Raw genomic sequence first — 26,811 nt, forward strand, 5'->3', positions numbered from 1 at the left:
TTTTTCTTTTTAAGTAAACCATCAAGCAAAGCAAAACCAACAGAAACAAAACTTTGAAAGAAAATCTCTCACCGTTTTTCCTTTTCCTCACGCCACTTTCAGTATTTGGCCAGACTGCTTCTCCTCAGTCTTGTAACCTCTTCAATCTTAAAATCATGCAAAGACTCCAAGTTCTCGTTATTAACCTGTCGTTTAGAAGACTTCCACTCCAATTCATTCTAAAAATATGGCAGAGAAGATACCAACGCTGCCTTCCAGTTACCAGTGGTTACCTGCCTACAAGCCATGGCTTTACTGAAGTTCACGTCCAGAGAATTTTACAAAACCACATCCACTTGAAAACAGTGCAATGCTTTCCCTTACACTCTAACTTAGGAAGTACACGGATTCTCCAGATTAGGATTCAGTGCCTTTTATAGGATTCAGTGCCTTTTAACAGAGGTTTTTACTCTCACTCACAAGCACGGTCCCCCCAACTAGTTGCATCAGTCTGCAGCATTCTATGACCCACTCCAGGGAACATGCTATGGCAGAGGGTTGGACCAGACGCTCTCCAAAGGTCCCTTCCAACCCCTGCAATTCTGTGATTTGATGACTGGCCGCTTTGAGACCAGGCGGAGGCTGAAGAATCCACATTTATCAAAGTGCAGCAGGACAAAACCAGACACCAAGGAATATGTCACACCAATCGAGTGATGAAATGTAGTTGGAGTTCTGTTGCATAAAGGAAGCTACATCTAAATAAAGCTTTATCACTGGTAGCTGAGCACTGTCCTGAACCTTTCCCTGTAATCTGAAAGGAAAATGATAAGTGTAACCCCAATGAATCACATTCCCAGACAAAGGTCCCAGCCCTTTTTTCCTGGCTAGAAGGAAGAAAATTTTTTCCAGCTTACTGTAAAGCAATAGCCAGGTCAGCTTGCAATAGAATTTAAGTAAGCAGATCAAAAGTCACACCACTTTCAGACCACAAGTTCTCCTAACCCTGCCCTGAACCTGTTCAGACCATCTGTTTTCAAAACATCCTCTGGCTGCAAGTCACTGCTGTGTAAACAAACACTTTCTTCAATCTGTTTCACCAAGCTCTGTGTTCACCTTACCCACCACATTCATGACTTTGTAAACCTTCATCATGTTGCCCCACTCATCTCCTCTTCTCTTCACCGGAACCTTGTAAATGACAAAAACTGTTCCTTGTACACAGCAAATTCAGCTCCCTGCCTATGAGCTGCCTTTCTCTGCACCTTCCCTGAACTGCATCTTCTTTAAGGTGCATACACCAAAACTGCACCCAGTGCTCAAAATATGGGCATACCAATGGTTTAAACACTGGCCAAACGACACCTTCTTGTTCCAGTACCTTTCTCCAATGATGTCAAAGGCATCACCAGTGTTTTCTGTCTGTTTTTTAGCTGCTGTTGTTCCACATTTGAAGCAGTGGTTCTGGAGAACTGTCAGTAATATCATCAAGGTGTCCCACAGTCTGCAGACCCCAGGGCTGAGCTCAGCATCACACTGCCATGGCTTACACTGATTTCTCCCTCACTGGAAAAAAACATACAGTTGAAGACTTACATTTACCTATGTGGAGGTCCATCTACCACTTTTTTTTTTTCCCCACTCAGTTCTACGATGGCCTTCTGGAATTTCTCAGTGCTGACACAGCATCTGACTGCTTGGTTTTCACCAGAACTGGAATTATTTTGAGGCTGGTGCAAGCTAACAAATCAAGCCCTTGGTTTGAGTAATGCCTGGAAGTCATAGCAAAGGCAACTGAGATCAATCATGAGCTCTAGAGCTACTTTATCACTGTGGTAGGACTACTAAAGACAGAAGATTCATTAAGACAGAAATAAGCGGCAAATTTTAAAAAGATAAGAAATTAAAGAGAAATAACCACACCTTTGTGACTGACAGTAGAGAGCAGCACAAAATTCTCTTTTCCTGTCATATGATCTGATTGGGAAAGAGTATCCAAAAGGGTTCTGAGACATTAAAAACTGTTGTCATGAAACAGAGAGTGGAAAGACCTGAATTCTGGTGTGAAAGGGGTTTTTCTTGGACATTCTCTGCCACTCTGTTTATTGGCAATAACATCAGCCCCTTGTTTATTCTATAGCAAAGAAGAAAAAAACATCTTGATCTTTCACCTATGAATTACTTAGGAAAAAAAAAAAAGCCAAGTCAGAATACTGTATTTTCAGAGCATTTCCTTTGACTTCCTCCTCAACAGACAAACGTTGATCCACACGCTCTCAGTCTTGACCACACAACCAGCAGCTCCAAATTCCTCTGAGGAAAGAGGGAAAGGAAAGAGCCCTTTGGCTCCTAATTACCACACATCACCATTCCCTCTCACAGCATGCACTGACTTGCCAATTCTGTACAGGGAATGGTGTTGACTTCAACATATAAGTAAAAACAACTTTTCACATTATTAAGGGACAAACTTCTCTTGAAGGAGAAAGAAAAAACGTAACACCTTTCCAACTTACATAGATTTCTATCTTCCATCATGATTTAAATATCTCTACAATCACAGCAGTGATTGCGGCCTGTTCACATTTTCTAACAAAAGATGGATTCGTTCATTAAAATGAAGCCTTCCTTACTTGCTCTTTCATCCTACAATCACTTCCTTCCTTGTCCAACTCCAGATGTTCTGTCTGCTTTGATTCCACAAGACAACACAAACCTTAAATACAATTTCATAAACTGAAGAAGACATTCCACTTTCAACATTCCATTTGCTGTCTTTTCCATTGAATACTGCCTTAAGTGAAAGTAACGGTAACACAGCTTCTATTTCAGTTCTGCTTTCCTCACTACCCTTGTGTGAAGGATTTGTTTCCAAAAGATTCTGAAAGCTGTATATTCAAGAACTTGTTAGTGTGAAGTTGCCAACACACACGTGTTCAAGATACCAGCATGCGCTAAATCACGCTTTCAGCTCTAAGGACCCAATCCTGCACATCCTTGCTTTGACTAACTTAGTTAAGAAACAAAGACTGCTACTACCACGTTTACCCTGGCACAAATGCTCAGCCCTCCATGGAAAGACAGAAGCAATAAATAACATCATTTACAACCTCTTTAAGACAGACAGTAACTGTCTCCAACATTATAGCTCAGCCCACACCTTTCAACTTCTCTGCTTCGTTTCAAATCTTTCGGATTCTTCCATCTGTGTTTGCCATTAGAAAACTCCCTTTAAAACATGCAGTACTTTGTAATAGAAAACTGAAGAGCTGACAAATGAAATGAAGGCACTGTGTGAAAGACAAACATAACTCCAGTATTTGTGACTTCTCAGAGCTTGGCCTCAGCCCACCTCACTGACAGACCACAGCACAGAGGACATGTTTGCCTTCAGCTGACCAGCGCTGCTCATGTGCTTTCATTTATATCTGTCCTGCTCCACTTGAACCAATTACTCATTTGAGGTTCCCTGCACCAGGACTTTCATCTGTTAAGGCATTAAGTTGTTAAGGGAAATGAGGCACATGATGATGACAGGTCAGTGAATTTAAGATGATTATTTATTATCCTACATCTTTTATGAGCCGGTCATGCTTGACCACAAGGATAATGAACGCCGCAGAGAGGCACAAACTTAACACCAATCTCATCCCAGTTATGTGAGATAAGATCACAGCACTGTTGGTCAGGTGCAGCCCAGCCTGCAGACAAGCACTGGTCCTGTCAGCAGCCCTGCAGCCTCTCACACAGCTCACCCTGCTGCTTCCCTACTGAAACAGCCTGTGCAATTCACACCAAACAAACACACAAGATGGTGGTCTAATGAGCTGGTATTTTGCAGCAAAGGGAGAAGGACTTTGGAGCTAATTAATGACTCTGAAGAAAACAGAATGCAAAACAAACTGTACGATTGCAAAAGAAACAGTATGTATATTGACAATGGTAAAACAAAAAACAAAAAAACTGCATGTGCGCTCTTCAAGAACACCTTATTTAGTGCTTGTGAGCACTGTGTTTGCTTGAGTCTGAGCTGTGTGCACAGCCCCCTGTACTGACGGTGCAGGTCCTGCCGGTGCTACCAAACCTCTGCTTGCTGACAACTCTCCTTGGCCTCTCCAGCAGAGCCGAGGCTATCTCAGGAGGCAGCTTCAGCAACTGAGCACGCTAACAGCACTTCAACTAAAGGAGCTGAAGAGGAAGAACAACGAGGCTACAGCTGGGCGGCAGCTGGCGTGGCTGGGCGCATTGCGAGCTGCGGTGAGCGCCTGAACTTTGCCCCATTTCCCAAATCCCTGCGGCTCCCATTGCACACAGGCAGGCAGTGAGGCTGCTCGCTGAGCGCCTGTCAGCAGCACGCTGCCAGCAGCACCTTCCAGAAGCAGCTCGTGTCCTGCCTCCATCTCTTGTGCCATGTGGAGCAGAGCAGGGACGATCCCAGCGCCCCACGGAGCCCACAGCACCACAGCTCATAGCACGGCACACTGCTCTGCCTCACCTAAAATGGCCTTCCAGCCCATACAGGAGGGGCAAGCTGACACATACCCTGCAGCCCCCCAGGTCACCTGCTCACAAGACTCAAATCCCCTCCTCCTGCTTCCCAGAATGCTCTGAAACATTTTTCCATCCTTTATGTGACCTCGCCCTTAAGGACACTTTAGCAAACAGCGTTCAGTGCCTTCTGACTCACAGCCAGTGGTTTCACTGGCAGCCAAACATGTGCACTCCAAAACACTCTGCAATCTAAATTGCAAATACAGTACGAGTATATCGAGTTCCCTTTGCAGTTTATGGTTTCATATGCGAATGGAAAAAAACTCCAACAGAATCACAGCTATACCCTACCTTACAGAAAGGACTTCAGCTATACAAGGACCGTGAATGCTTTGTACAAAAAGATACTGCAACTGTGCATCCGTGCTTCAGTAACGCAAACAGCTCTCAGCAATAAACACGGGGGAGATCTGTAGGTTGCAGCGGGTACGAAAGCTGGTATTAATTCATGCTAAGAAAGAATAAAGGAAAAGAAAACACAGGGGAAAAGAAAACATCACCTTTTTATCCCCTCAAGTGTAACATGGAATAAAAAAATTCTACTGCTGAATGATGGGTTTGGCATCAAAATTCATAATTATCTGCTCTCTTCCTTTTGCCTCTCTGAAATTCTAAGTTAATTTCAGAGCTCTCTGAACTTCTTCCCCAAGGCAAAAGAAGGAAGCAAACTTCCACTGGAGAACTCCCTGCCTCTCCTCCATGGCAGAGTACAGCTGGGGAAGGGAAGGGATGGGTGTGCTTCCTTTGAAGTCTGGTTCCTAGCACCTCTGTTAGTTGAACTCAGCTCTCCCTCTTGCACACTCAGTGATCACGCTGTGTGTTTTGATGCCTTTTTGCCTGACTATGTCAGTGGCCTGGTGCTCTCTCAGGTGCCCCCTAAAGAGGAACCTCCCAGGCTATCCAGTTTCATCACCGTTAAAATCATTGAAAGTCGAAATTTAAATGATCAGGGTCAGAAAATGGAACAATCAGAAGCTCTTCCTTCCTCTTTAAATTCTGAGGAGCAGGCGGTTCTTAGGCAGAGACCGGGTCTGTCTGCTCCACCACACTGAGAAGATGGGGCTCACAGGGAGAGAAAAAAAGGCAGACTGTCATTTGCTTTTTAACTGAGTATCACTTGACATCAAAAAAGACCCCATTCTTACAGACTAATGAAAGATAGGCTTTTTAAAAAGCTCTCTGTTAAATTCCAATCAGCAAGCAGAGGCAGCAAGACAGATTACAAGGTAATGACAGAAATTACACGTGTGATTCAAAGTTAAACACAGAGGAAAGGAAGCTGGTACACACACCGTATTCCTGGGTATAACCTTGATGATAGAGGCTTGGAAAAAAAATCCCTCTGCCAGCACTTCTGGGCATGGTTTGGCAGAAACAGCTACTGGGAACGAGGAGAGGGAGAAGGCCTGGAAGTGGCACTCAAGGTCTGAGAGAACAGTGAGGCTCTCTGCCCTGGGCCTTAGGAACCTCAGCAGCACATTACAGGTTCAGACAAGGCCCAGCACAACGCAGGGCAGGATGCAACCACCAGCAACTGCAGTTACTGTTGTGTTGTGCTGTGATAGCACATGGCAGCCTCAGACACAAGTGAAGGGCCTCACTTTGCTGACTGCTGAGCAACTAGAATAAAACGACAGCTCCTGTCCGAGCAGATCTACTGGGAAAGAGAAAGAGACAAGCAGATACATTGAAGCATAGGGAACTAACAGTGTGATATTTGTCAACGTGTCATGAGCTGCGTGTGCAACTTGCCAAGGGATGCAGCTGGGCTGTTTCTCATCAACTAACGAACAAACAGCTGCAGCAGTGCAACTACTCACACTCCTTCCCACATTCGATCAGAGGGGCTTCATCCGAAGAGTGAGGACTCCTATCTGTTACTGTGCTGAGACAAGAAGCACAGGGCACACAATGAGAGTGCCAGGGGTGAGTAAGGCCTTAGAAACACCTCTTTGCTATCACGATACACCAGGCAGCACTTGGACAGTCAAATAAGCAGTGGGTTACAGTTGCATGGCCTCATTCGTCCCTCTACAGCCAGAGGCCAGGGATGATGTGGTTTCTTCCTGCTGCACCGCTCACAGCACTGCCCATCAGTTATGTTGTGTATCTCAAAGTTTCTTCTTTTGAAGTTAGAATTTCATTATCACATTTTTGGTCTTTAGGACCTACTCTTTATTTATCCAGAATGTTTTCCCTTGAAGTTCATAGTTTCCTAGTCCTGAAACACAAGGAAAAATCTTTATTTCTCCCTGTTTGAAAGAATGCTTTGAGTTTTAAGCATTTCATCTTTGTTATAAAAACAAGGAAATGCACATCTGTTCTTAACTTTCAAACAAGTAATGGGATGGTAAAGAGCACACACTAGAACACTTGTCTGTGGATCACAGAAACAGCACAAAGACAGAATCTGCCTCATGGCACTAAAAAAGTGTCACTCTAGTGCTTCACAGCAATGTAAATTACTAATCTATCCTCTGCACGTTAATGGGCAATGTAAACTACCAGCTCATGCATTGTTGATGATTTATAGAATAAGCCTCACTGTATTTATTCTATTAGCTAAGTGAATTGTGCGTGAATTAAAATTGATTTATCCCCTCCCCACATCAGGGCACATTCAGCCCACAGCCCTGCCCCAGGTGTCTGCTCAGTGCCTGTGCTGGGAGGAAGGCAGCAGGAGGAATGGCTCTGCAGGCCATGGGGACAGTCCCACGTGTAGCACTGGTTTCACATGCCAGTAAGCCTGAAGGGCCAGCCAGGGCAGCCATACATCAGGACCACTCGTGCTCTGAACTAATGAGGTTCAAACTCCCTTATCTAGAGGCTGTTTGGAGATCTTTTGGTGCCTCGTCTGCTCCAGTAACACCTTCTTCCTCCTTACACGATGTGCAAGGAACCCAAAAGGGAGCAGTGCTCCAGTGGTCTGGGCTCCTCCAGCCAACAAAGATCAGCAGCACTTGGGGAGAAAGGTAGGAATCAAGTGGAAAACAATGAAGTTTGGAACAGGGTAGGGAATGTGACCGCTTGTTTGCCAGCTGGAAGAAGCAGAGGTTTAATTAAGGTTCCACAAGCATATAAGGCATTTATTTTTGATGCAGTGGAAAACACCAAGAGTTATCAACAAGCTGCAAAAGAAGAACAAACCCAGTTGGCCCAATAGACCAGGATACTTGTATTTTCAGCTACATACAGGATTAGATGAAGGAAAAATAATCAAGCAAGGGATGAAAACAGCAGATAGTTCTTACTTCGAATGACAAAACTCTGGATGAAAGATGAATGGGCAAAGCAGGAATAAAAAGCCAGCTCTTAAATTTTAAAGTCCGCAATATTTAGATGCACAGTTGGAGAAAGAGGTCCAAATCAAAGACATCATGTTCATGTCAGCAGCCCAATTCAACACAGGAATATAATATCCTGTGCTGCAATCAAAACCGTAAAGGGTTTGTATGGGGGGTAGGGAGGCCTGGCTGAGCCATACAGAACTTGAGCTGAAACTTACACAGCTGCCTATACCTGCAGCCCACAAGTAAACAGTCACTGAGCCTACCCCAATTAACACCCAGTTGTAAAATAAATAAATAAAACCCTGATCTGCTATGGAACATCTCTCTGCTTTTCCCAAAGGCTGAAAGGAGTGTTTCCCTTTATTCCATGGCTTTCAGACCAGCCACTATTATGCATGGTATTAAAACACTTACATAAAAATGCTAACTTCTTGAATTCACACTTTTTGTTCCTCTGTGCAAGTTTGTACACAAGCCAGCCTTTAAAATCACAGCATTTTTTCTTGCTTAATCAAAGCCTTGTGTGGGGACATTGACGCACAATAACTCGGTACTATGCAGCCAAATCAGAGCACCCCACGTTCCACCAACAGAAGTATGAAACAGATTTGACAAATCTATGACATACGCATCAGAAATATTTCACACGTGATTTTCATTTCCAATCTTTGATGACCCTTTTTCTCCAGAAAACAATGAACTTGAGCACATTGCCTTCAACAGCACAGAGCGCACAACCCTCCTTCTGATGCGCAGTGTTCCAGCATAGGAAATACGAACCAGAAAAATTAAGAGCTCAGGAACGTCTGCAATCAACTTTTAAGCACCGATAAAGTACCCACGGAACATCTGTGAGCACAGAGCTGTACCACAGCACTGCAAGCCTTATCTGCTTCCATCTGCCCTGTCTGTAGGGCTGAGGATGCTCCCCTCCACTCATGCCAATGGAAGTTCTGCTACCAAACTCTCTAAGGATGATATTACTCCACAGCGTGCATACACATACGCAAAGCCATCCCTTCCTGCTGCCCTTGGGGTAACTGTACAAACGATAACCTGACTTTAAAACATCACAGTGGCACTCAGAAGGCAAAACAAAACTTACCTTCCTAAGGCACAGCAATTCCAACTATAAATGGACCCCAAAGGTAACCATGGATGTGGGGAAGATGCACAGAGCCAGGCCTGCAGCACATGGCAACACTACCCGCAGGCTGGCCAGCAAGCAGGTGCCACAGGAACCAGCCTGCACTGCACATCTGCAACGTGTGACACGCTGGCCATTCTGGTCCCGCTTTTCCAACTGCTTCTTTCCATACCATCGCTAATAATAAACTGCCAGATGGCAAATGAAGAGCGTGCTGTGTGACCTTCAGCTGCAGCAGCAGAACAAACCAGGGGGAATCCTGTCACTGACAGGCACCGACCACAAGGTGCCAAAATACTTGCACTGCCGGAGCCCCATAAGATAGAAAAAAAATCTACTCATCTATCCGGACTAGTGGATTTCTATGAGTCTGTGAGGAGGAGGAACAAAATCAAAACAGAGTAAGATAAGCACATTTAAAAACAAAACAAAACACAAACAAAATGAAGGTTCTTTCTACAAAAATTTAAGAAATCTGTGTCTGTGTTCTGTGTTTTTTGGAAACACCCAGGACATACCTTTACACAAAGCAAAGGGGGAAGAACTGGAGTTCCCTCGCTTCCTCGCTCAGAAAACATTCATTGTTTGGATGAGCTGTTAAATTAACTTCAGCTGTAGAGAAAATGACTCATTAAAGAAAACAATCAAAAATTTCACTGGAGGGGGGGAGAAGGTAAGGAGGAACCTTAACCTTCCTCCTCTCCTGCCAAATTAATGACACAGTAGTTTGGAGTAACACTTCTTAATAAATAAGACTTAAAACAGAAAGCTACAGAAAAATGAAGGAAGAAACAGAAAGTCAAGCCACAGATGATTCTAGTAGCTCATCATGCATGTTAATCCTCCAACTGCACCCAAACTCCATCTGGAAGCATTCTGTGGAGCAGCAGGGCTATCTTTAAGAGCTTATTCCTAATGTAGATCGGAGTGCTAGAAGCTCATCAAATAGTTAAGGCAAGCTTTGCTCTCACCATCACAAGTCTGCTCGACAACACACTTTCAGTTTTTACATCACACCACACGGGAGAGCAAGTAAAAGATTTTTAATGAATGGACAACAATTTTCTTCCACGTGCTCATCTGAGCTGCTGCCTCATCAGCAGAGCATGTTTTAGAGACTCATGCTTCCTTGTGTCAGCCCGTGATTTACTGAATCCTTCTATCAGCTCTGAATGCGAACTAGGACTGGGTGCAGACCCAATCTGCTCCTGACTGCAGCAGGGCTGAGTGGCACATTCACCTGAAATTGCTTTCCACATACACGTGTCCTTATCTAAACTAGGAACTCAGCTTGTCAGTGAGGCTGTTAGTCTGAGGGAAAAGATTTGTTTGAACACATATCAAGCACAGACGGCTGCACCACTATGGATACTACAGCAGCAGCTTTGCCAGTGAAAGATGCCTCGTCTCAGAAACAGCTTGCTATTTTTCACCAGAACCAAAACAGACCATAATGGAAAAGTGTTCTTCTCAACAGTACCCATACAGCTATACTATATTCCTGTTTCATAGCAGCACCTTCACAAAGAGTGAAGAAGGAAACCCATTTTGATAAAACCACTAAGAATCATACCCAGCACCACCGCCCCAGCATGCAAAGGCTTCTGGGGCTGACAGACCCAACCCATAGGTTGCAAAGCCACAGAAGCCATTCAAGTCCTACAACACAAACACTACAACTAAGTGTTCTGCTGTCCCATTTATTCAGAATGCTCAGCATTCAGGAGACTTTTGCCTCTACCTGTTTCTTCAGCCTGAACACAAATGCTGTGACCCAAATCCATACAACACAATTAACATCACAGGAGTTATTTGCTAAAGGAATAACAGCTGATGAGCTACTCTAACAAACACAGAAGTAAACAAGCTCAAATCGAGACAGATCAGATGTCTTCACTGATCAGCAGGAGAAGAATTTTCAGAAAAGATGAAATACGCAGGGTAGGAGATAAATCAGACACTGAATTACTGATCATTTTGTAGCACTTTAGAAGTAACTCGTTAGCAGAGCTAATTAAAATTAATGGGGACTTGTTATTAATTCAAACAGAACAATGTAGTAACAGCTTACAGAGTTTAAAGAGATACACTGTGAAAGGAGGTATGCTGCCCTGGTCTCATCAGCTTCAAGTAGGTTACAGCAATTCACACTGACTGAAGACTCCTCCCCCTGCCCCAGCAAGATGAGAAATAATATTTCATAGCACTCACACAGAAGGATCATCATACAAAATTTTCCTCCAAAACATGTCTGCAAAAATGTTACTGACATCTCATGCCATTTATTTTCTCTTTTCCTCTGACAATCCTTGGCAAATCTGGGCTTTCTACTACAGCAACCATACAATGAAACCAGTGTAAGTAACTTCATTCATACCTATGTTTAAAATTTTATAGCGACCCATCAAGCTAAGAGATTATGAGTCATTCGAGTCATTAAAGCCCAATTACGCTGACTGAAATGTGAGCTTCCCAGCACTATTCCAATTCCTCCTCCTGCTCACTCACTCCTTACACCCCTTCCTACACAACTTTGCCTTCTCGAACTTTGTGAAACCCCTCCCAAAGGTGACCCACTAACAGGCCAGCCAAGTAACATGGCCTGCACGGCTCTCTTACCCTTCCCTGCATTTAAGCATCACTTCCCCACCCTCGTGCTTTGTCCTCCTCTTGCACCCTCCCAGTCTCTTAGTGTGTTATGTTTTGTCTGCTTTCCTCTCTAGATCACACAAGGTCCTGGAACCAGGTTTTTTTTTTGGCTATGCTCTATTTTTGCATGATCGTATCAGTTCAAGCACATTTAATTATCATGTATATACTGACACTTGGCTTCATGGTGGATTAATTCAAATTAAAGTGATTAAAATAATCACATTTAGATTAGCAAATGAGGAAACTTATCTTTTTATGTTCTTAATGGTCATTCTCAAAGAGTGATAACCACTAAATCACGCTGATTTGCAACATAACCTTTTGATTTAGCATTTGGTGTAATTCCCAGTTAGATAATACCATTAGTGTATATTTATGCAGATTCTTGACCAATAAAATTAATGGCCAGTACAAGCCATCATTTACTAGTTGGTTCAATCTCCCATTTATGACTTGTCAAGCTGAGTCTGACTGAAAATCCCAATGAAAAGTTGAAATACATGTATACATAAATAAGTTGCTGACCAAAATAAACTTTGCATTCAACAGTAATTTATTGTATTAAAGACTCCTCTGTTTCTACTAAGTGAAACTGAGTGGCCCTGGTTACTGTGGGCTTCCATATCTCACATTCAGTAAAGGTGTTTTTTGGTTGTTTTATTTATTTATTAATCAAACAACCAAAGTAATGAAATCCATTTTTCTATCATTTCACTTTCAGCTTTGAATAAAGCACTCACATAATTACACAATTCATATACTGAAATAAACCCAAAGTTCTCCGGGTATCTACTGCAGTGGCTCCTGTTCCTAAAAAACACAAAAATAAGCATTCAGTGCTTGAACCCCCAATTCTGGATACCTCACCAATCACACTCACTACAACGAGGGCATTTGAGAACTGCACTGACCGAACAGGTGTGTCTTAGTTTAGCCAACACCAGCGTATTAAAGCACAATTAGTTCTGAATACAGGTTTATTTTTCAGAACACGTTCCAAGGGTTATTCCAACCTGAAGCACCTACTTTCTCAGCCCCTGCTTGCCTTGCCAGGGACACGCTGCCACCAACTCAGAGTCAAAACAGAATTTCAGAGAAATGTAAATACTTATTCTCTTCCCGGGAAAGCACTTCATAGAGAGGCAGGAAAAAGGGAACACGGGTACAGAGAATCACATCAGTGCAATCAGAGAGTTTTGTTAGGCTGCAATCCCTGTGCTCTGAAGGGCATTTCCTAATTGAAGATATGCTCCTTGTTTCCCAGAGCCTTACGACTGAGGAAGCACCACTGGTGGCCGGCAGCTGTGTGCAGGGTGGCACTGAGCCATGCCAGGCCCCGTACAACACGGCTGTGCGCGCCAGGCGCTGAAGACACAATAACATTCCTCTCTCGCTTCAAGCCTGCAGGCTAAGAGCACCAAATAACTATTCATTCTTCCATCTTGAGACACATTCCTAACCTAGTTCAAAGGCGTGAAAAAACATGCCCTAACTACATGCCTGCACACCTCCAGGAGGGCTTTTCCCTTCTACCGCAGCTTGCGAGGAAAAGCTGCATACCCTAAAGAATGAAATGTATTGGAGAGCTTTGTTTCATTGTTTAAGAACCCTGATATTGTTTAAAGCATTCAAAACCAGCCTGGATATAAATTAATTAGCTCCATATAAGAGCGAATACTCATCAGCTGCACTCTCAAAGCACAGCAGCAGGCAAAGCACACACATGTGCCACCCTCTGCTATTTACCTTCACCTGCCTCCGCCTCCCTTCCAGACACAGGTACATCACTCTGGCTACCCACCCACATCAGCTGTCCTAGGAATTCAAGGACATTCAGCATCACGTCCACCAGATGATTATAAAGTCAACAAAACACAACGCTATTTCCAAAATACTGACACTAGAACAAATATTAACTTTCAATAAGAAAAATATTTACAGCTTTCAACCTACAGCTTCCTAAACAAACTACATTCCTCATTTTATTTTGCTGTTTCTCAAAAAACCCTGAATGCTGCTACATGCAAAATGGGGAAATACAAACAGCTGCTAAGCAATAAGCCGGCCTAACTACAGCCACCATTTACTTGTACAGGGTAGTGAAGGACAGGACGGCTGCATGCACCCTGCCCTCAGCCATTCTCCTCCCAGCTCACCTGCTGAGCTCCCTGATGTGCCGCAGAGAAGTGGCCCAGGAGAACAAGGGCAGCCCAGCAAAACAGCTCACAGGGCCACACCCAGGATGCAGCAGCTTTCTGAGATTCCTCAACTACAGGTTTCCTTTGTTTCAGTTCATTTCGACACACTTTGGCTTTAGAAACACCTGTGCTGCGTGAGCAGGGAAGCCAAAAACAGAAATAGGTTAAATGTAGCGGGTAAAAAGAGAGGCGCTTTTTTCACTTTTATCAAAGCAATGACCTGCCCAAAACACTTTCTGACCTTCACAAGGATTTGAAGTACCACTTCTTTTCACCAGATGAGAACTGTTCAGTTTGTATTCACTAGCACTGCAAGAAGAGCGCTGCTCATTCCTCCTCATACAGCCATCATAAACATCCTCATTCCCACAACAAGCAATCTATTACCTCATTGAAATCTAAGTCTTTCCAAATCTTCTGAACAAGCCCAGTTGTCGCAGAACCATTAATATCCTGAGTTGGAAGGGATCCGCAAGGATCCTCAAGTCCAGCCCCTGTCTCTGCACAAGACCACCCAAACCCTATCTCTCTCTGTGAGCTGCTCCTCACACCTCTTGCCCTGCAGATCCTTTCTCATCTTCCCAGTTCTTTCAACAACTGCGCAGCTGAGCTACCTCTGTTAGTCTCTTCCACGAAATGCAAGCAGTCTATGGGAGGAAATATCCTCAAGGATACATCCCAAAATAAAAAGTTGCTTATTCTTGTTCTCTGTGGGTAAAAAATTCCTTTTCTCCCTTGCTCTTTAAATGCAGGCCAGGCTATGCTGAAGATGAATTACCACCAAGTGTTTTAATCTAGATTTCCTCGCGGACACAATCAGATGTCAGTTAGATCTCTTCTGCACCTCTGGAGTACGGGAAGCTTGAGTCAGAAGTGAAGCAGGGGAGCCCTGGCTCCAACCAGAGTGTCCCCAGCTCCACATCTCTGTCCCACTCCCCCACTGTCACCTCCAGACTGGCAAGCAAGACTCAAACCAAGACATTGCAGTAAGAGGAGCAACAAACGCTTCCATCTCAATCTATAGTTCTGGAGGCTCTTTCTTTCTCTTGGCCATGTTCAGACACAATGTTCAACAATGGATGTTACTGGTGATGTCTACACGTGCATTATTTCATGGCAGGAATAAGGGATTGTTGTTCTGTTGTCTGTTTCTTTTGTTATTGCTGTTTTGTTTTTTGTTTGTTCTGCTCTAAGTGTAAATTCAGCCAAACACTGGCAGAAGATACTCACAGTCACTGGCCAACTCTTCACTCGGGAGTTTTTCTTTTACCCCTTCAGAGAACTGCTGCACTGAAGGAAAGCTCCCCTGCAGAGTTTGGTTCTGCATTGTATTGAGTTGCACAGCCAGCTTAAGGAGTTACCACCTCACAGTTACGGTTTAGCAAACACTTATGCACCACACTGAAAGCCACAGCACTGAAAGAGGATAAGAATCGAGGCTGATAGATATTTCCTGCTCTTCCTCAGATTCTGATTTTCAAAGAAAGCTCAGGTGCCCTAATGACTTAGAAATATCCAACCGACACAGACTTAGAGAATAGAAAATACAAAGAAATAGCAAATTAAATTGTAGTTGCAGATGTTCCCACACTGAATTTATAACACGTATAATCAGACAGTTCAAACGTACAAGCACACATCAGTGGTTCTGCTAACTGCAATGAGTGTGACACCCCTACCCCTATAACCTACTTTCCTTTCTCCTGAAGCGCACCTTTCTTGAAAACTCAATCGGTCATTGTTTCCACATCCCTGGTTTCCAAATAAATGGGATCTTACAAGAGCTGACAAGTGGTACGCGGGCAAACCTTTGTGCTACACCACAGGCCGGGTGCATCTCATCGTATGGTTCAGGCGGCTGACAGCAGATCCCTTAACCAGGCTCCTAAATTAATACAAACAGTTGAACACACACCAACTTTTGCTGCCCCACGTACCTGATCAAACACTGCTCTGAAGAAAATACAGTTTGCAATTACCCAAGGTTAAATCTCTCATAACAGCCTTCAAAGAACATGACCTAGATGTGTCAAACATGATCAGAGAGATATGTATCAAGACATCTTTTAGTTAGTTAAAGAGTGCCAGACTTTATTTAAATCTCCTTTATCTGTTCACACCTTGCCTTTTGTTCTATTTCCCAACATTTCTGTAAGCAGAGAATAAAGCTGGTAAACTTGAGGATCTTTTTTAAGACACTGGCACCTCTCCTTCACTACATTTATCTCACACATTCAAAATAATGACCATCACCACTGATCTGGAAGGCAGAAGAAGGTTAAAATAGAGTAAGGCTACTGACTTTTATAACCACGTACTGTAATGCACTACATACAGGAGACCAAAAGCCAGCTTTTAGCATTCTGACAAATTGGGAACTTAGATGCATTTGTTAATATTAACAGTTTTGCATTGCAGCTCTTACCACAAAGTGAAAACCCCAAGATTTGCTGGAACAAGCCACAACATTTTTGCCATTTAAGATTCTCTTCCACAAGATATTATTTATATTAAAGAATGTTAAGGGAATCTATACTTCCTAATCCAGAAGAAAAAATGTGAAATTCCTGTGAACCTGTTTTAATGGAATTTACTGTACTGTCCAATTAGTGCAGCGCAAAGAACAGTGCAGATACAGAACATCTGTGTGAATGCAGCTCTCCTTTCACCACACATTTCACAATAACAATACTTCTCTGGATATCAAAGTTCACTCATTCTTATTTGTTTTGTTCTTAATTTAGGAGTTGTATTTCTCCACTTCTGAGTGTCATCTAAGGAAACACATGTGACTCTCCACAGTTGCTGGTTAAAAATCAGTGTCCTCCTTGCCCTACAACGTTCTGTTCCATTTTCAAGATTAAACCATATTCAGAAACCGGTTAAAACACCGACATCGGGCCCCTCACTGCAAGAAAGACATTGAGGCCCTGGAGCACGCCCAGAGAAGGGCAAGGATGCTGTGAAGGGCGTGGAGCACAAGTCTTAAGCAGAACAGCTGAGGGAACTGGGATGTTCAGTCCAGAAGCTCAGGGGAGATGCCTCATTGCTCTCCACAACACCATAAAAGAAGGTCGTGGTGAGGCAGGGGTTGTCCTCTGCCCCCAGGTAACAGTGATAAGATGAGAGCAAATGGCCTCAAGTTGCACTGGGGGAGATTCAGGGTGGATATCAGGAATAACTTCTCATAAAAAGTGGTGAGGCACTGGCACAGCTGCCCAGGGAGGTGGGGGGTCACCACACATGGAGGCGTTCAAGAAGCACAGAGATGTGGCACTGAGGGATGTGGCTCAGTGGACACGGTGGGGCTGGGCAGATGGTTGGACTACATGATCTTAGTGGTCTTTTCCAACCCTAATAACAATGTGATTCTATGATAAATATGAAAGCTGTGAGGCAAACAAGTCCAGATAGTACTTCATTATCTACTGCATTGGTTAATAAATCATACTGGTGTAATTTTTAAGCCAGGAAAAAAAAAAAAAAAAGAAAAAAAAAAGAGGAGTCTTGAGAAACATGTCTTTAAAACTTAAAGATGGGGAAATAAACAAGTATTAAAATTTAATGTAGGAACGGATCTACTATCTAAATTACAAAAACAAACAAACAAAAAACAATTATAAGCTTGTGGTTTTGTTAAACAGGGCAACTGCAAATATGCAAATATGTGGAGACACGCTCAATTTTAGCAAATAATTAGGTATGGGGAAAACTGGAGCACTCGTACAGTAAGTAATGCAGAGTTTTGACTACAGTAATGCCTACAGCACATGGAAAACTTTCATAATGCACTGGTATTTGTGTTGGTGCAGATCCAAATCTAGGGAACTTCTGCTCGTACCGTTCTGGAAAGAACCTCACCCCACAAACCTATTTTAATGGTACACGTCTTGTTGTGGTCATTGTTGTGTTTCAGTTGTTCCACCTCCAGTTTTTAACTTGAAGAAGCAAATCTGATTATAGAAAATTAATAAAAAAATGAAGAAAATACAACAGAAAGCAACACCCTGAGAAGCCACCCCACTTATATTGGACACTAATACAAGAGTAATCTGCTGCTTACCCTAGTGTACATCTTCATGAGACACAAAAAATACTTCAGTTTCTCGCCTCAGTAGAGCTCTGCTTTACCTAGAGCCAGACACAAGGTACGATCCCTACCAGGTGTTGTTGCACCGTGTCCTGCTGTCCTATAGCACCAAAGCCCCACCACACATTAGGCAAAGAGGCATCCATCCCTACAGCTGCCAGGGAGCCAAGTTACCACTTGTTCAGGCTGCACATATTCTATTCAGCGTTATTAGTGCTCACTTTCACAAGTTCTCATGCTCATCAACAAAATGGAAATGAGGCGGGGGAATAATGCCTTTGCTTTGAAGCTCCAGAGATCAAAGCCACATACCTGCCTCATTCTGCCATCCTGCTTCAGCCTTTCCTGTTACTCATATGCCAACATCTACCGCCTTCCTTTTTGGAATAGTTTTTGATTGCACGCTCTGAACACAAGCTACCTGCAGTTCATCTTCATACCCCTGATACTCCTAGGAGGTATCTCTTCTTATACCAATCCCAAAGTTGAGAATGTGCTTCCTACATCTAATCACCTGAGCATGCAAAATCCTAAGCAGGAATAAAATGCCTGACAGCAACACCACTCCCCAAACTTCACCTCAGCTTCATGCCACAGGCTGGCGTTTTCCAGCAGGATTTGGCTACAGCAGCACAAAAGTCCACCTGCCAAAGGATCCAAGCACTAAGGAGCCAAAGGCTGGCCTTGGTGCAAGCAGCAATCCCCAATTCTCCCAAGCAGAAGAAAGTATGTGGGCAGGGGAGCTCCCAACAGTTTTACTGCTGCACTTTTAAAAGAATGAGAGAAGAAGAGAGCTACAAAGGCTAAGACAGGGCCAGATGTTAGGAAACAGCCCACAGTGTGTGACAATGGAAGCAATGGGATTTGAGAGTGTGGAGAAGAGCTGAGGGTGGGAACGATTCTTCTTTAATTTGAAAATCTACATGATTGTTTCAGCCAGTATCTTTAATGTTCAGAGAAATAGGCACACTTCAAAGGAGTTAAAAGAAACCTTAAGAGCGCAATGCCCCAGCAACCTGGAAGTGGCAGGGACGGGGGAAGGCCAGGGCAGCAGGACAAGGAGAGGAGCCGCTGGCTTGCAGCAGAGCAGCAGTAATCATTCTACCCACAGGGAGTTGAATGGCAAACATGTGAGGTCCTTGCCTTGTAGTCTGGAACAAGAAAACATTCCAGAATGGATAAAACAAGAGTTATCCAGATAGTTTTGGCCTTCACTGGGGGGAAAGGGGAAAGAAGGCTGCTCTATGGAGAGGGAGAAAGAAAAATGAATAGGCACAGTCCTCCCGCCACTTCTGAGATTAAAGGGATAAATAAAAACCCACAGCTATGCAAGAGATGGAGAGCAAAGAAAGGGCACTTGAAGCAGCCTTCCCCCTCCCTTACTGATACCTGCAGCTCCATCTTTCCCTCACCAGGCACGGTGTTGTCTCTCTACTGTACCTGCAGTATCCAAGTGGTTTTTCCTTACTCTCCTGCATTGCTTAGGCAGCAGCAGGACCAACAACAGCCGCTTACTTGCCCTTACAGGAAGCATGTGCACATCCACACCACAGGAGCATTATTGCAGGGTGACACAGGGTGAGATTGAGCCTGCACAGCCGCCCCATGGAAGGGGTGCACAAAGCTTCAGACCTGGAGTGCACTCCCTGCTCGTGCCAGCATAGAACAGTTTACCTTAAGGTTCTTCACAACTGTTCCAGGCATGTGTGAGCACACTGCCTGCAGGCTGATAAACCACTCGCCTCCAGACAGAGTTTCTCAAGCATGGTCTTAAGTACAGGGGCACAGGCTGGTTCCCCTGCCAAACCCTAATTCCACCTCCAAAGTAGCAAAAGTCTGAGGACTTGACAGCAAACACATTTAAGCATGGTCTGATATGGACAATTATGAACTCAAGAACTTGATAAACTAGTCAGGCTGAACTTTGTGAGGAAAGTTGATGGCAGCTTGACTCCAACTGATGGCAAGGAATCCAGCATGGGAAATAGGAGCGTGATGGGTTAACATCTGAGCAGGCAGCTGAGCTGTGTGATGGGGAGGGAACAGGGCAGCATGGCTGCAGACTACCCACATAATTACAGATCGACTCTTCCCGGCCTCCCAGGAGAAGCTCTACTTGCTTAGCTCAATCCTGATTTGGGGAAAGAAGAGCCAACTTCAAACAGCAGTTCCTCCATTAGACAACACCTTTCACCACACCCCTCTACAAGCACATGTGTGGTGCTTTCAGTGTGTTCTTGGGACAGGTGAGTACATTCTGTCCCACTGACAGCACAGCTCTGGCAGGAACCTCCCCACTGCCAGGTCAGTGAGCTTTGCCACAGCCTTTGCGTTAAGGTGACACATGGGATCAATTAAAGCAAGGTGTCCACAGCAAAGTAAGCACACATGTGAACAGCTGTGGCACCGCCGCCCCTCAGACCTGCAGTCTCTGACTCCTGCACACATCCACACTCCCTCAGAACTCAGCAGTGGATTCCTCTGACACCTGCTTCCACACTCTGTGCACAGAACAGAGAACAGCCATATTCCTATCAATGGAAGCAGCAAAACAGCATGCTGTGTCCTCTGGCAAACCTACCCAGGAGCTCAGGGCAATGCTGAGCAGGACACCCCAGAGCCCTGGCAGCCTCCAGAAATACGGCGCAGCACGGTGTGTCTGTAACAGCCACATGGACACAAACAACACTTCCTTCCTGCCACCATCCAAGCCAAAGCAGCAACACCTCTGCTAATCTGAGACCTCTCTTTGAACTCTGAACTGCCTCTGGCCTTCGCAAGTCCTGCAGGATCAACACCTAGCAGTGTATTGCTCTAACAGGCAGCAAACACAGACAGCCTGCTCTGCCTTTGTTCAGGTTCTATAAACATTGTCACCATGCAGAATGGAAGCTCTAGTCCTGAGCACCCCACCCTTGCACCAAGTGAACACATAAACAAGAAATACGTTAATCATACCTTATTATACTTACAATAAAACAATCACGATCAATATGAGACTCATCCTCTCACATCACCACGTGCACACTTGTGCCAACACACACTGACACTGCTGGGACTGCTGCTCAAACACACCGAGAGCTGCTAACAACACATGTCATGGCAGGACTAACCAGGGAGCTGGCTGCAGTCACATTCACTGAGTGACTCCACACCTGCACCGTGCTGCACCAGCTCCTGCAGCAGATACGTTTGCTCTGAGCTGCATCGAGCTTCTAGAGAGCACCATTGTGGCACTGTTGGTGGCAACACCTCTACTCACCAGCCTCCTGCTAGCAGCGTGCAACAGCCCAGCAACGGGCTTTCCTGAGTAAGACTGGAAAGCTTGTGGGAAAAACAAAGCACACCAATTTGGCCTATGACAAAAGTGCACTTTTGGGGCCTGCTTCTCAAGCTGTCTGCAATGCTGCTGCAAGCATGGGGCAGCTACGCTCCACATGAGCTGAAACACACATGGTGGACACGATGCTTTGGAGACACCCCCAAACTCAAAGTACGTTCCAAATCGAGCTGAGGCTCCAGCTCAGCGCAGCCCTACGAGGTGATGCGGCCAGCAGAGCTCTCTACACGTGGGAAAACACGAGTAGCACGGCTCACCGCCCTCCCGAGCCGCAGGAGCCAACGCCGGCCAAAGGAGGATTAAAGCTGGAGCTTCCTATTTCCAGCCCCGCTCTCTCAGCCAATTCACGTTTTCATTTTCTACAGACCACACGGTGACTACGCAGCACAACACCGCATCCACGCAGTGCAGACCCGATAGCAGCAGCCGTATCTCAGGAGCACCCTCCGGGACGGGGCCGCGGCAGCCGGGCCGTACCCGAGCACCGCAGTCCGGGTACGGCACCCCCGGCATCCCCCGAGGGCAGCACGGCGCTCACCTTCCCGGCCGGCTCCTACGGCTCCTCCCGCTTCTGGAAGCTGATGCTGGCGTACGCGCTCAGGTCGTCGCTGGAGTGGCTGCTCCCTCGCGGGGAGCGGGGCTGCGGCGGTTTCCCCCCCGGGCCGGAGGCGCCCTCGGCGGGCAGGTGCGGGTGGTGGCAGCGGTGGCTGCAATCCTTCACCAAGTCCAGGTCGATGTAGTTGAGTCCGTTCTCCAGCGCTGCCCCCGGCCCTCGGCTGCCGGAGGGCGGCTCCGCCGCGGCGGGCCGCAGCCACACGTTCTCGAAGGAAGCCGAGCTGTGCCGCTTCACCTCCTCGGCGCCCCCCGCGCCGCCGCAGGGGAACGGCGCCCCGGGGCCGCCGCCGCCGCCCGTCGCCCCGCGGGCGTTGCTCGGCGTGGACGAGAAGGTCTCGGAGCTGTGCCGCCGGCGGCCGCCCTGCGGGTCGGCGCGGATCACCTTGGCGCTCTGGTTACGGCCGGGGCTCAGGCTGACGCGGGTGAAGGCGCTGCCCGCGCCGGGGCCCCCGAGCAGGGAGGAGGAGCGCGGCGGAGCCGCCGCCAACTCGGCCGGGGGCCGCGGCAGCTCGGGGGAAGCGGCGGCGGCCGGCGGCGGCTTCTCGGCGGCCGAGCGACCCGGCCGCACGTCGGCGTAGCCGAGCAACGGGGCGGGCGAGGAGGGCGAGGGGCTGTCGGCGCAGTCCGAGCAGGAGCCCCCCAGCCGCATGCTCACGTAGTCCCGGCCGGGGGGGGCCGCTCCGCGACCCGGCCGTGCCGCGGGGGCCGCCCGCGCGGCGGCGAAGGCGCTGGGGCAGTGAGCGCGGGGCGGCCCCAGCTCCATGTTCATGTATTCCTCGGCGGCATCTCCGCCCGGCGGCCGCGGCAGCCCCGGGGCGGCCGACGGGAAAGGCGGCTTGTCCCCGGGCACGAACTCGATGTTCACGTACTCGCCGGGGCTCTTGGGCTCCGGGGGCAGCAGTAACGGGGGCTGCTCGCGGGCTCGAGGCAGAGTGCTGGCCTTGGGGCCGCCCAGCGACAGCCGCGTGGGTCGCGCCAGGCGGCCCTTGGTCTGCACGGCCGTGTCCACCTTGCGCGGGGGCTGCGAGTGCGGGACGGGACCCTCGGGGCCGCCGGGGCCGCCCAGGCTGTCGCTGCTGGTGGAGGAGGACGAGTCCTCGGCGGCGTAGAGGAGGCGGCCGGAGCCCAGCGCCACGCGGGGCTGGGGGCTGCCCTCGTCGCCCGGCGGCACGCCGCCCCGCCGGTGCACGTGCTTGAAGGAGCGCGGCAGCGAGAAGTACGAGTACATGGGCTTGTGCAGGCCCGCGGCCGCCGCCTCCTCGACGCCCGGCTGCCCCGCCGGCCCGAAGTAGCAGTCGGGCGGCGTGCTGGTGGTGGAGCCGCTGGCCGGGGACATGTTGATGTAGTCGCCGCCACCGCAGGGCAGCTTCCCTTCGTTGCTCTCCACCGAGAGCTTCGGGTGGTGGCCGGCGCCGTTCGTCCACATCTTGCCGTAGCCCGCGGAGCCGCTGTCTGGGGAGTAGCTGCCGCTAGGGGACATCATCATGTAGCCGTTGGAGTCCACCGTGGCCGGAGGGTGGCGGCCCCCTCTGCCAGGGTTGATGATCTGCTGCGGGGCCGACACGCTCTTGGGGCTCATGGGCATGTAGTCACCGCCCTTGGGGGCAGCCCCGCCGCTGGGCAAGGGAGCAACTCCAGGGGACATGGGCATGTAGCCGTCATCTGTGTGCGGAGCGGAGTTGGTCCGATGATGGCCGCCATCCAGGGGGTGCATCTCCAGACACTCCTCAGGGTAGGAGTGAGTGGGCACAAAGGCCGAGTGCCGGTAGGAGGGCAGCCGGCTGCCGCCGCAGGGGTAAGAAGGCAACATCTCCGTATACTCCTCAATGGAGGCCACCGAAGACTGGGAGGGTGTCTTCTGGTGGGAGATGGTAGGCGAAGTGCCCGCAGAGTGAGTCCGTTTCCTGAATGCCTTGTCCAAGTCAGCAACGTCCTCACTACCGGCTCGGGGACAGCACGACGTGCTGGGGTAGCGGGGCTGCTGCTGCTGATGGCAGGTGCGTGGGATGAAGTGGCCATTGGGAGCTGCCAGGCTGCAGCAGGACGAGGCGGCCTTCCCACCCATGCAGATGTAGTTGAGCTCTTCATCGCCTCGAGCTGGTGGGGTGTGTCCTAGCGAATCTGGGGTCACGCTGCGAAAAGAGCTGCGGAAGTCGCATGGGCTCGAACCATATTCATCAGAAGAAATAAATCCACCATCACTAGGGGAGCCAGAAACCGAAGCGCTGGACCTTCGAGGAAACAGGCAGTCTGACGTGGAGCCGTGGCCGCTGGTGCTGCTGGACGACAAGCTGACTGGGCTGGTGGCCGACGGGGAGCAGCGCGAGGAAGGCATCGGGATGGAACGGCTGTGGTTGAGTGGAGGATGGAGCCTGGAGTTGCCACGGTGTCTGTGCGAGTGGGTCCGGTTGGCACTGGGGCTAACTGGGCTACCATCCACTGAGGCAGGCCTTGACATGGTGCCTTCCCCATCACTGGAAGCACGGACCCGGAAAGAGCTGGGTTTGCCACCCATCCCTCCGCCCCCACCACCAGCTGGGGAGGTGGCTGTAACGCTCTCAGTCCTGGACCGGCGACTGAGTCCCACTTGGCTGGGCGGAGGGTTGTTGAGGTGGTGCCTGCTACGAAGGGGCACGGAGATGGGGTTGGAACAGTTGGAGGAGGACTGGCTCTTGCTGCGGGGTCGGAATTCCTCGCTCATGGCTCGCATGGCCTCCAGGATGGTTTCGTGCATGTTCTGCGCCACAACCGAGTCATCCACCTGCATCCAGAACTCCCCAGGCCCGGTCACCGCCGAGCGTCCCACCTCAATGAAGAAGAAGTTCTCAGAGTGTCCACAGCGGCGGATATTGAGCAGCTGCAGCACCACAGCAGCCGCATCCGAATTCAGCTTCACAAAGCTGATGGTCTTGTTAGTCAGGCACAGGCGGTAGATGCCAATCAGGTTCTTTGTCTGGCCTAGCCCCTTAGGCTTTAGAATTACTTGCCAAACTTCCTTAAAAGCCGGGCCAGGGGCTACGTCGCCATAGCTGTCCTCACCTACTTCCCCCAGCCCCGCGCTGCTGCCCCCAAAGGTGACATCGCTGTGGTGATGGTGGTGGTGGTGGAGGTGGTGGTGGCCCTTGGACCTGTTGTGCAACTGCAGCAGCGCTTGGTACCAGCTCTCCTGTTCCAGTTCACTGTCAGCTGCGATGGCGAAGTGCTCGTCCTTGGTGTAGAGGGCCACCAGGTGCTTGTTCTTGGAGTCAGCCCGCTTGTTGATGTTGAAGCAGCTTTCCAACGGGATGGAGCGCTTGGGGGCCCCCGACTTGTGTCTCCATTTCTTCTCATTCTCATAATACTCCAACCGGGCGGGTCCAGACTCGCTGGCTGCCCTTAGCACGAAAAAGCGTTTATGCATGCTCTTGGGTTTGCGCAAGTAACCCACCTTTCTGACATCCGAGAAGAAGCCCTCGCTGTTATCTGTGGGGCTGGCCATGGCGAGAGGCAGCGCTGCTGCTACCACCGCCAGCAGTCCACGAGGCCCCAAAACAACTGAGCCAGCTGCAAAAGTCAGCAACCACCCAAAACAAAACGCATGCAACAATTTAAAATTAAAATATATTAAAAAAGAAAAAAAAAAAAAAAAAAAAGGAAAGTAGCTCAGGATCCCCTTCTGAAAACGGGACGGGGGAGGGACAGGAGCACGGGGCGAGCAGCTGTTCGGCAGCAGAGGCAGCCTCCGGCACCAGACCGGAGTTGTGTCGCTGTTTGTGCCCCAATCGCCCCTACGTGGGTGAGCGCGTCTTTAACGAGTTACAGTCCGGTCCCGCTCAGTCCAGGCGAAAGCCGCGTCCCGGGGGCAGCACCGGGAGGAAGAATCGCATCCTCGGAGCGCGGGGTTCGGGTCCCCACGAGGCGCGGGGTCCGGCAGCCCTTCCTCTCTCAACTTTACCTCCGCGAGCTGCTGCGATTCTTGCTGCAGATTAAATATCCTCTCGGGGGCGGAGATTGTTTTGCAAAGTCCGGGGTTTGCACCCAAAAAAAAAAAAAAAAAAAAAAAAAAGCCCGTTTCTTCAACCCCTCCCCCAATAATCAGAAAATAATAATAATAAAGAAGAAAAAAAGAATCCAGCAGAAAAGCCCCACAGCACAACACAGCCGCCCCCCAGGCTCAGCGCCGCGGCTGCTGCTGCTGCTCCCGCTCGGAGCGGAGGAGGCTGGCGACCCCATTCAGTCCCATCTCGTTAGGCAGAGAAAGTGCCATTTCCACACGGAACGCGACCCGGCGGCGGCAGGAGGGGAGGCAGCCCGAGCGCGGCACGAACATCCCCTCTTCCTCCTCCTCCTCATTCCAGGCGGCGGCTCCTCAGCGTTGTGCGCCGGGGCTCCCTCCCGCGCCCCAGGCTGCCGGGGGACGCGGGCACGGCCGCGGCGACTCGATCCCCGGCGGCTTCTCCGCGGACTTTCCCAGCGCCCCGCACCGAAACGGGCGTCGGGGGCCGCGCTTCGCTCTCCGGCGCCTCGCTCCGCCGCCGCGGCTCAGTCTCGCTGCGAGCACAACGACACGTGACGGCGCCAGTGCGTGGACCATCCCCGGAGCCGCCGCCGCCGCCGCCGCCAGGCTCCCGGCCAGCGCAGCGCCCCGCCGCTCCCCGCCCTCACTCAGCGCGGCCGCGGGGGCCGCCACCGCCGGGCCCGGCCCCGAGCCGCAGCGCCCGCATTGGTGCTGCCGCCTGTCAGTCACGGCGCGGCCGGGGAGGCGGGGCCGGGCCGAGGAGCGTAGTAAGGAGGCGTAGACGCCATTCGGCGGCGTGTTATTTATAACCGCCGGCGGCCTCTGCAGTGTGGGGGGTTCACGGCGGGCAGGTGCCGGGTGGGGGCCGCCCTCTCTCGCCCCGCGGCCGGGCAGCTCCGAGCGCCGAACCGGCCCGAACCCCGCAGCGCCTCGGGAGCGTTTCCGGCTCTTA

General features: G+C 48.8%; 1 protein-coding gene across 1 annotated transcript in view; it reads right to left on the reverse strand.

Annotated features, from left to right (window-relative positions):
- IRS1 (insulin receptor substrate 1) overlaps positions 1 to 25,483 on the reverse strand; it is a 43,525-nt gene extending 18,042 nt beyond the window's left edge. The window contains exon 1 of the mRNA XM_015871392.3: positions 21,786 to 25,483. Within this exon, the coding sequence (XP_015726878.2) occupies positions 21,801 to 25,340 (3,540 nt within the window). The 5' untranslated portion in view covers positions 25,341 to 25,483 and the 3' untranslated portion in view covers positions 21,786 to 21,800. The remainder of the gene's footprint in view (positions 1 to 21,785) is intronic.
- Positions 25,484 to 26,811: the final 1,328 nt, after the last annotated feature.

The sequence above is a fragment of the Coturnix japonica genome, chromosome 12, assembly GCF_054131305.1.
Source record: "Coturnix japonica strain WE chromosome 12, WE-NBRP24, whole genome shotgun sequence".
NCBI classification, from domain to species: domain Eukaryota; kingdom Metazoa; phylum Chordata; class Aves; order Galliformes; family Phasianidae; genus Coturnix; species Coturnix japonica.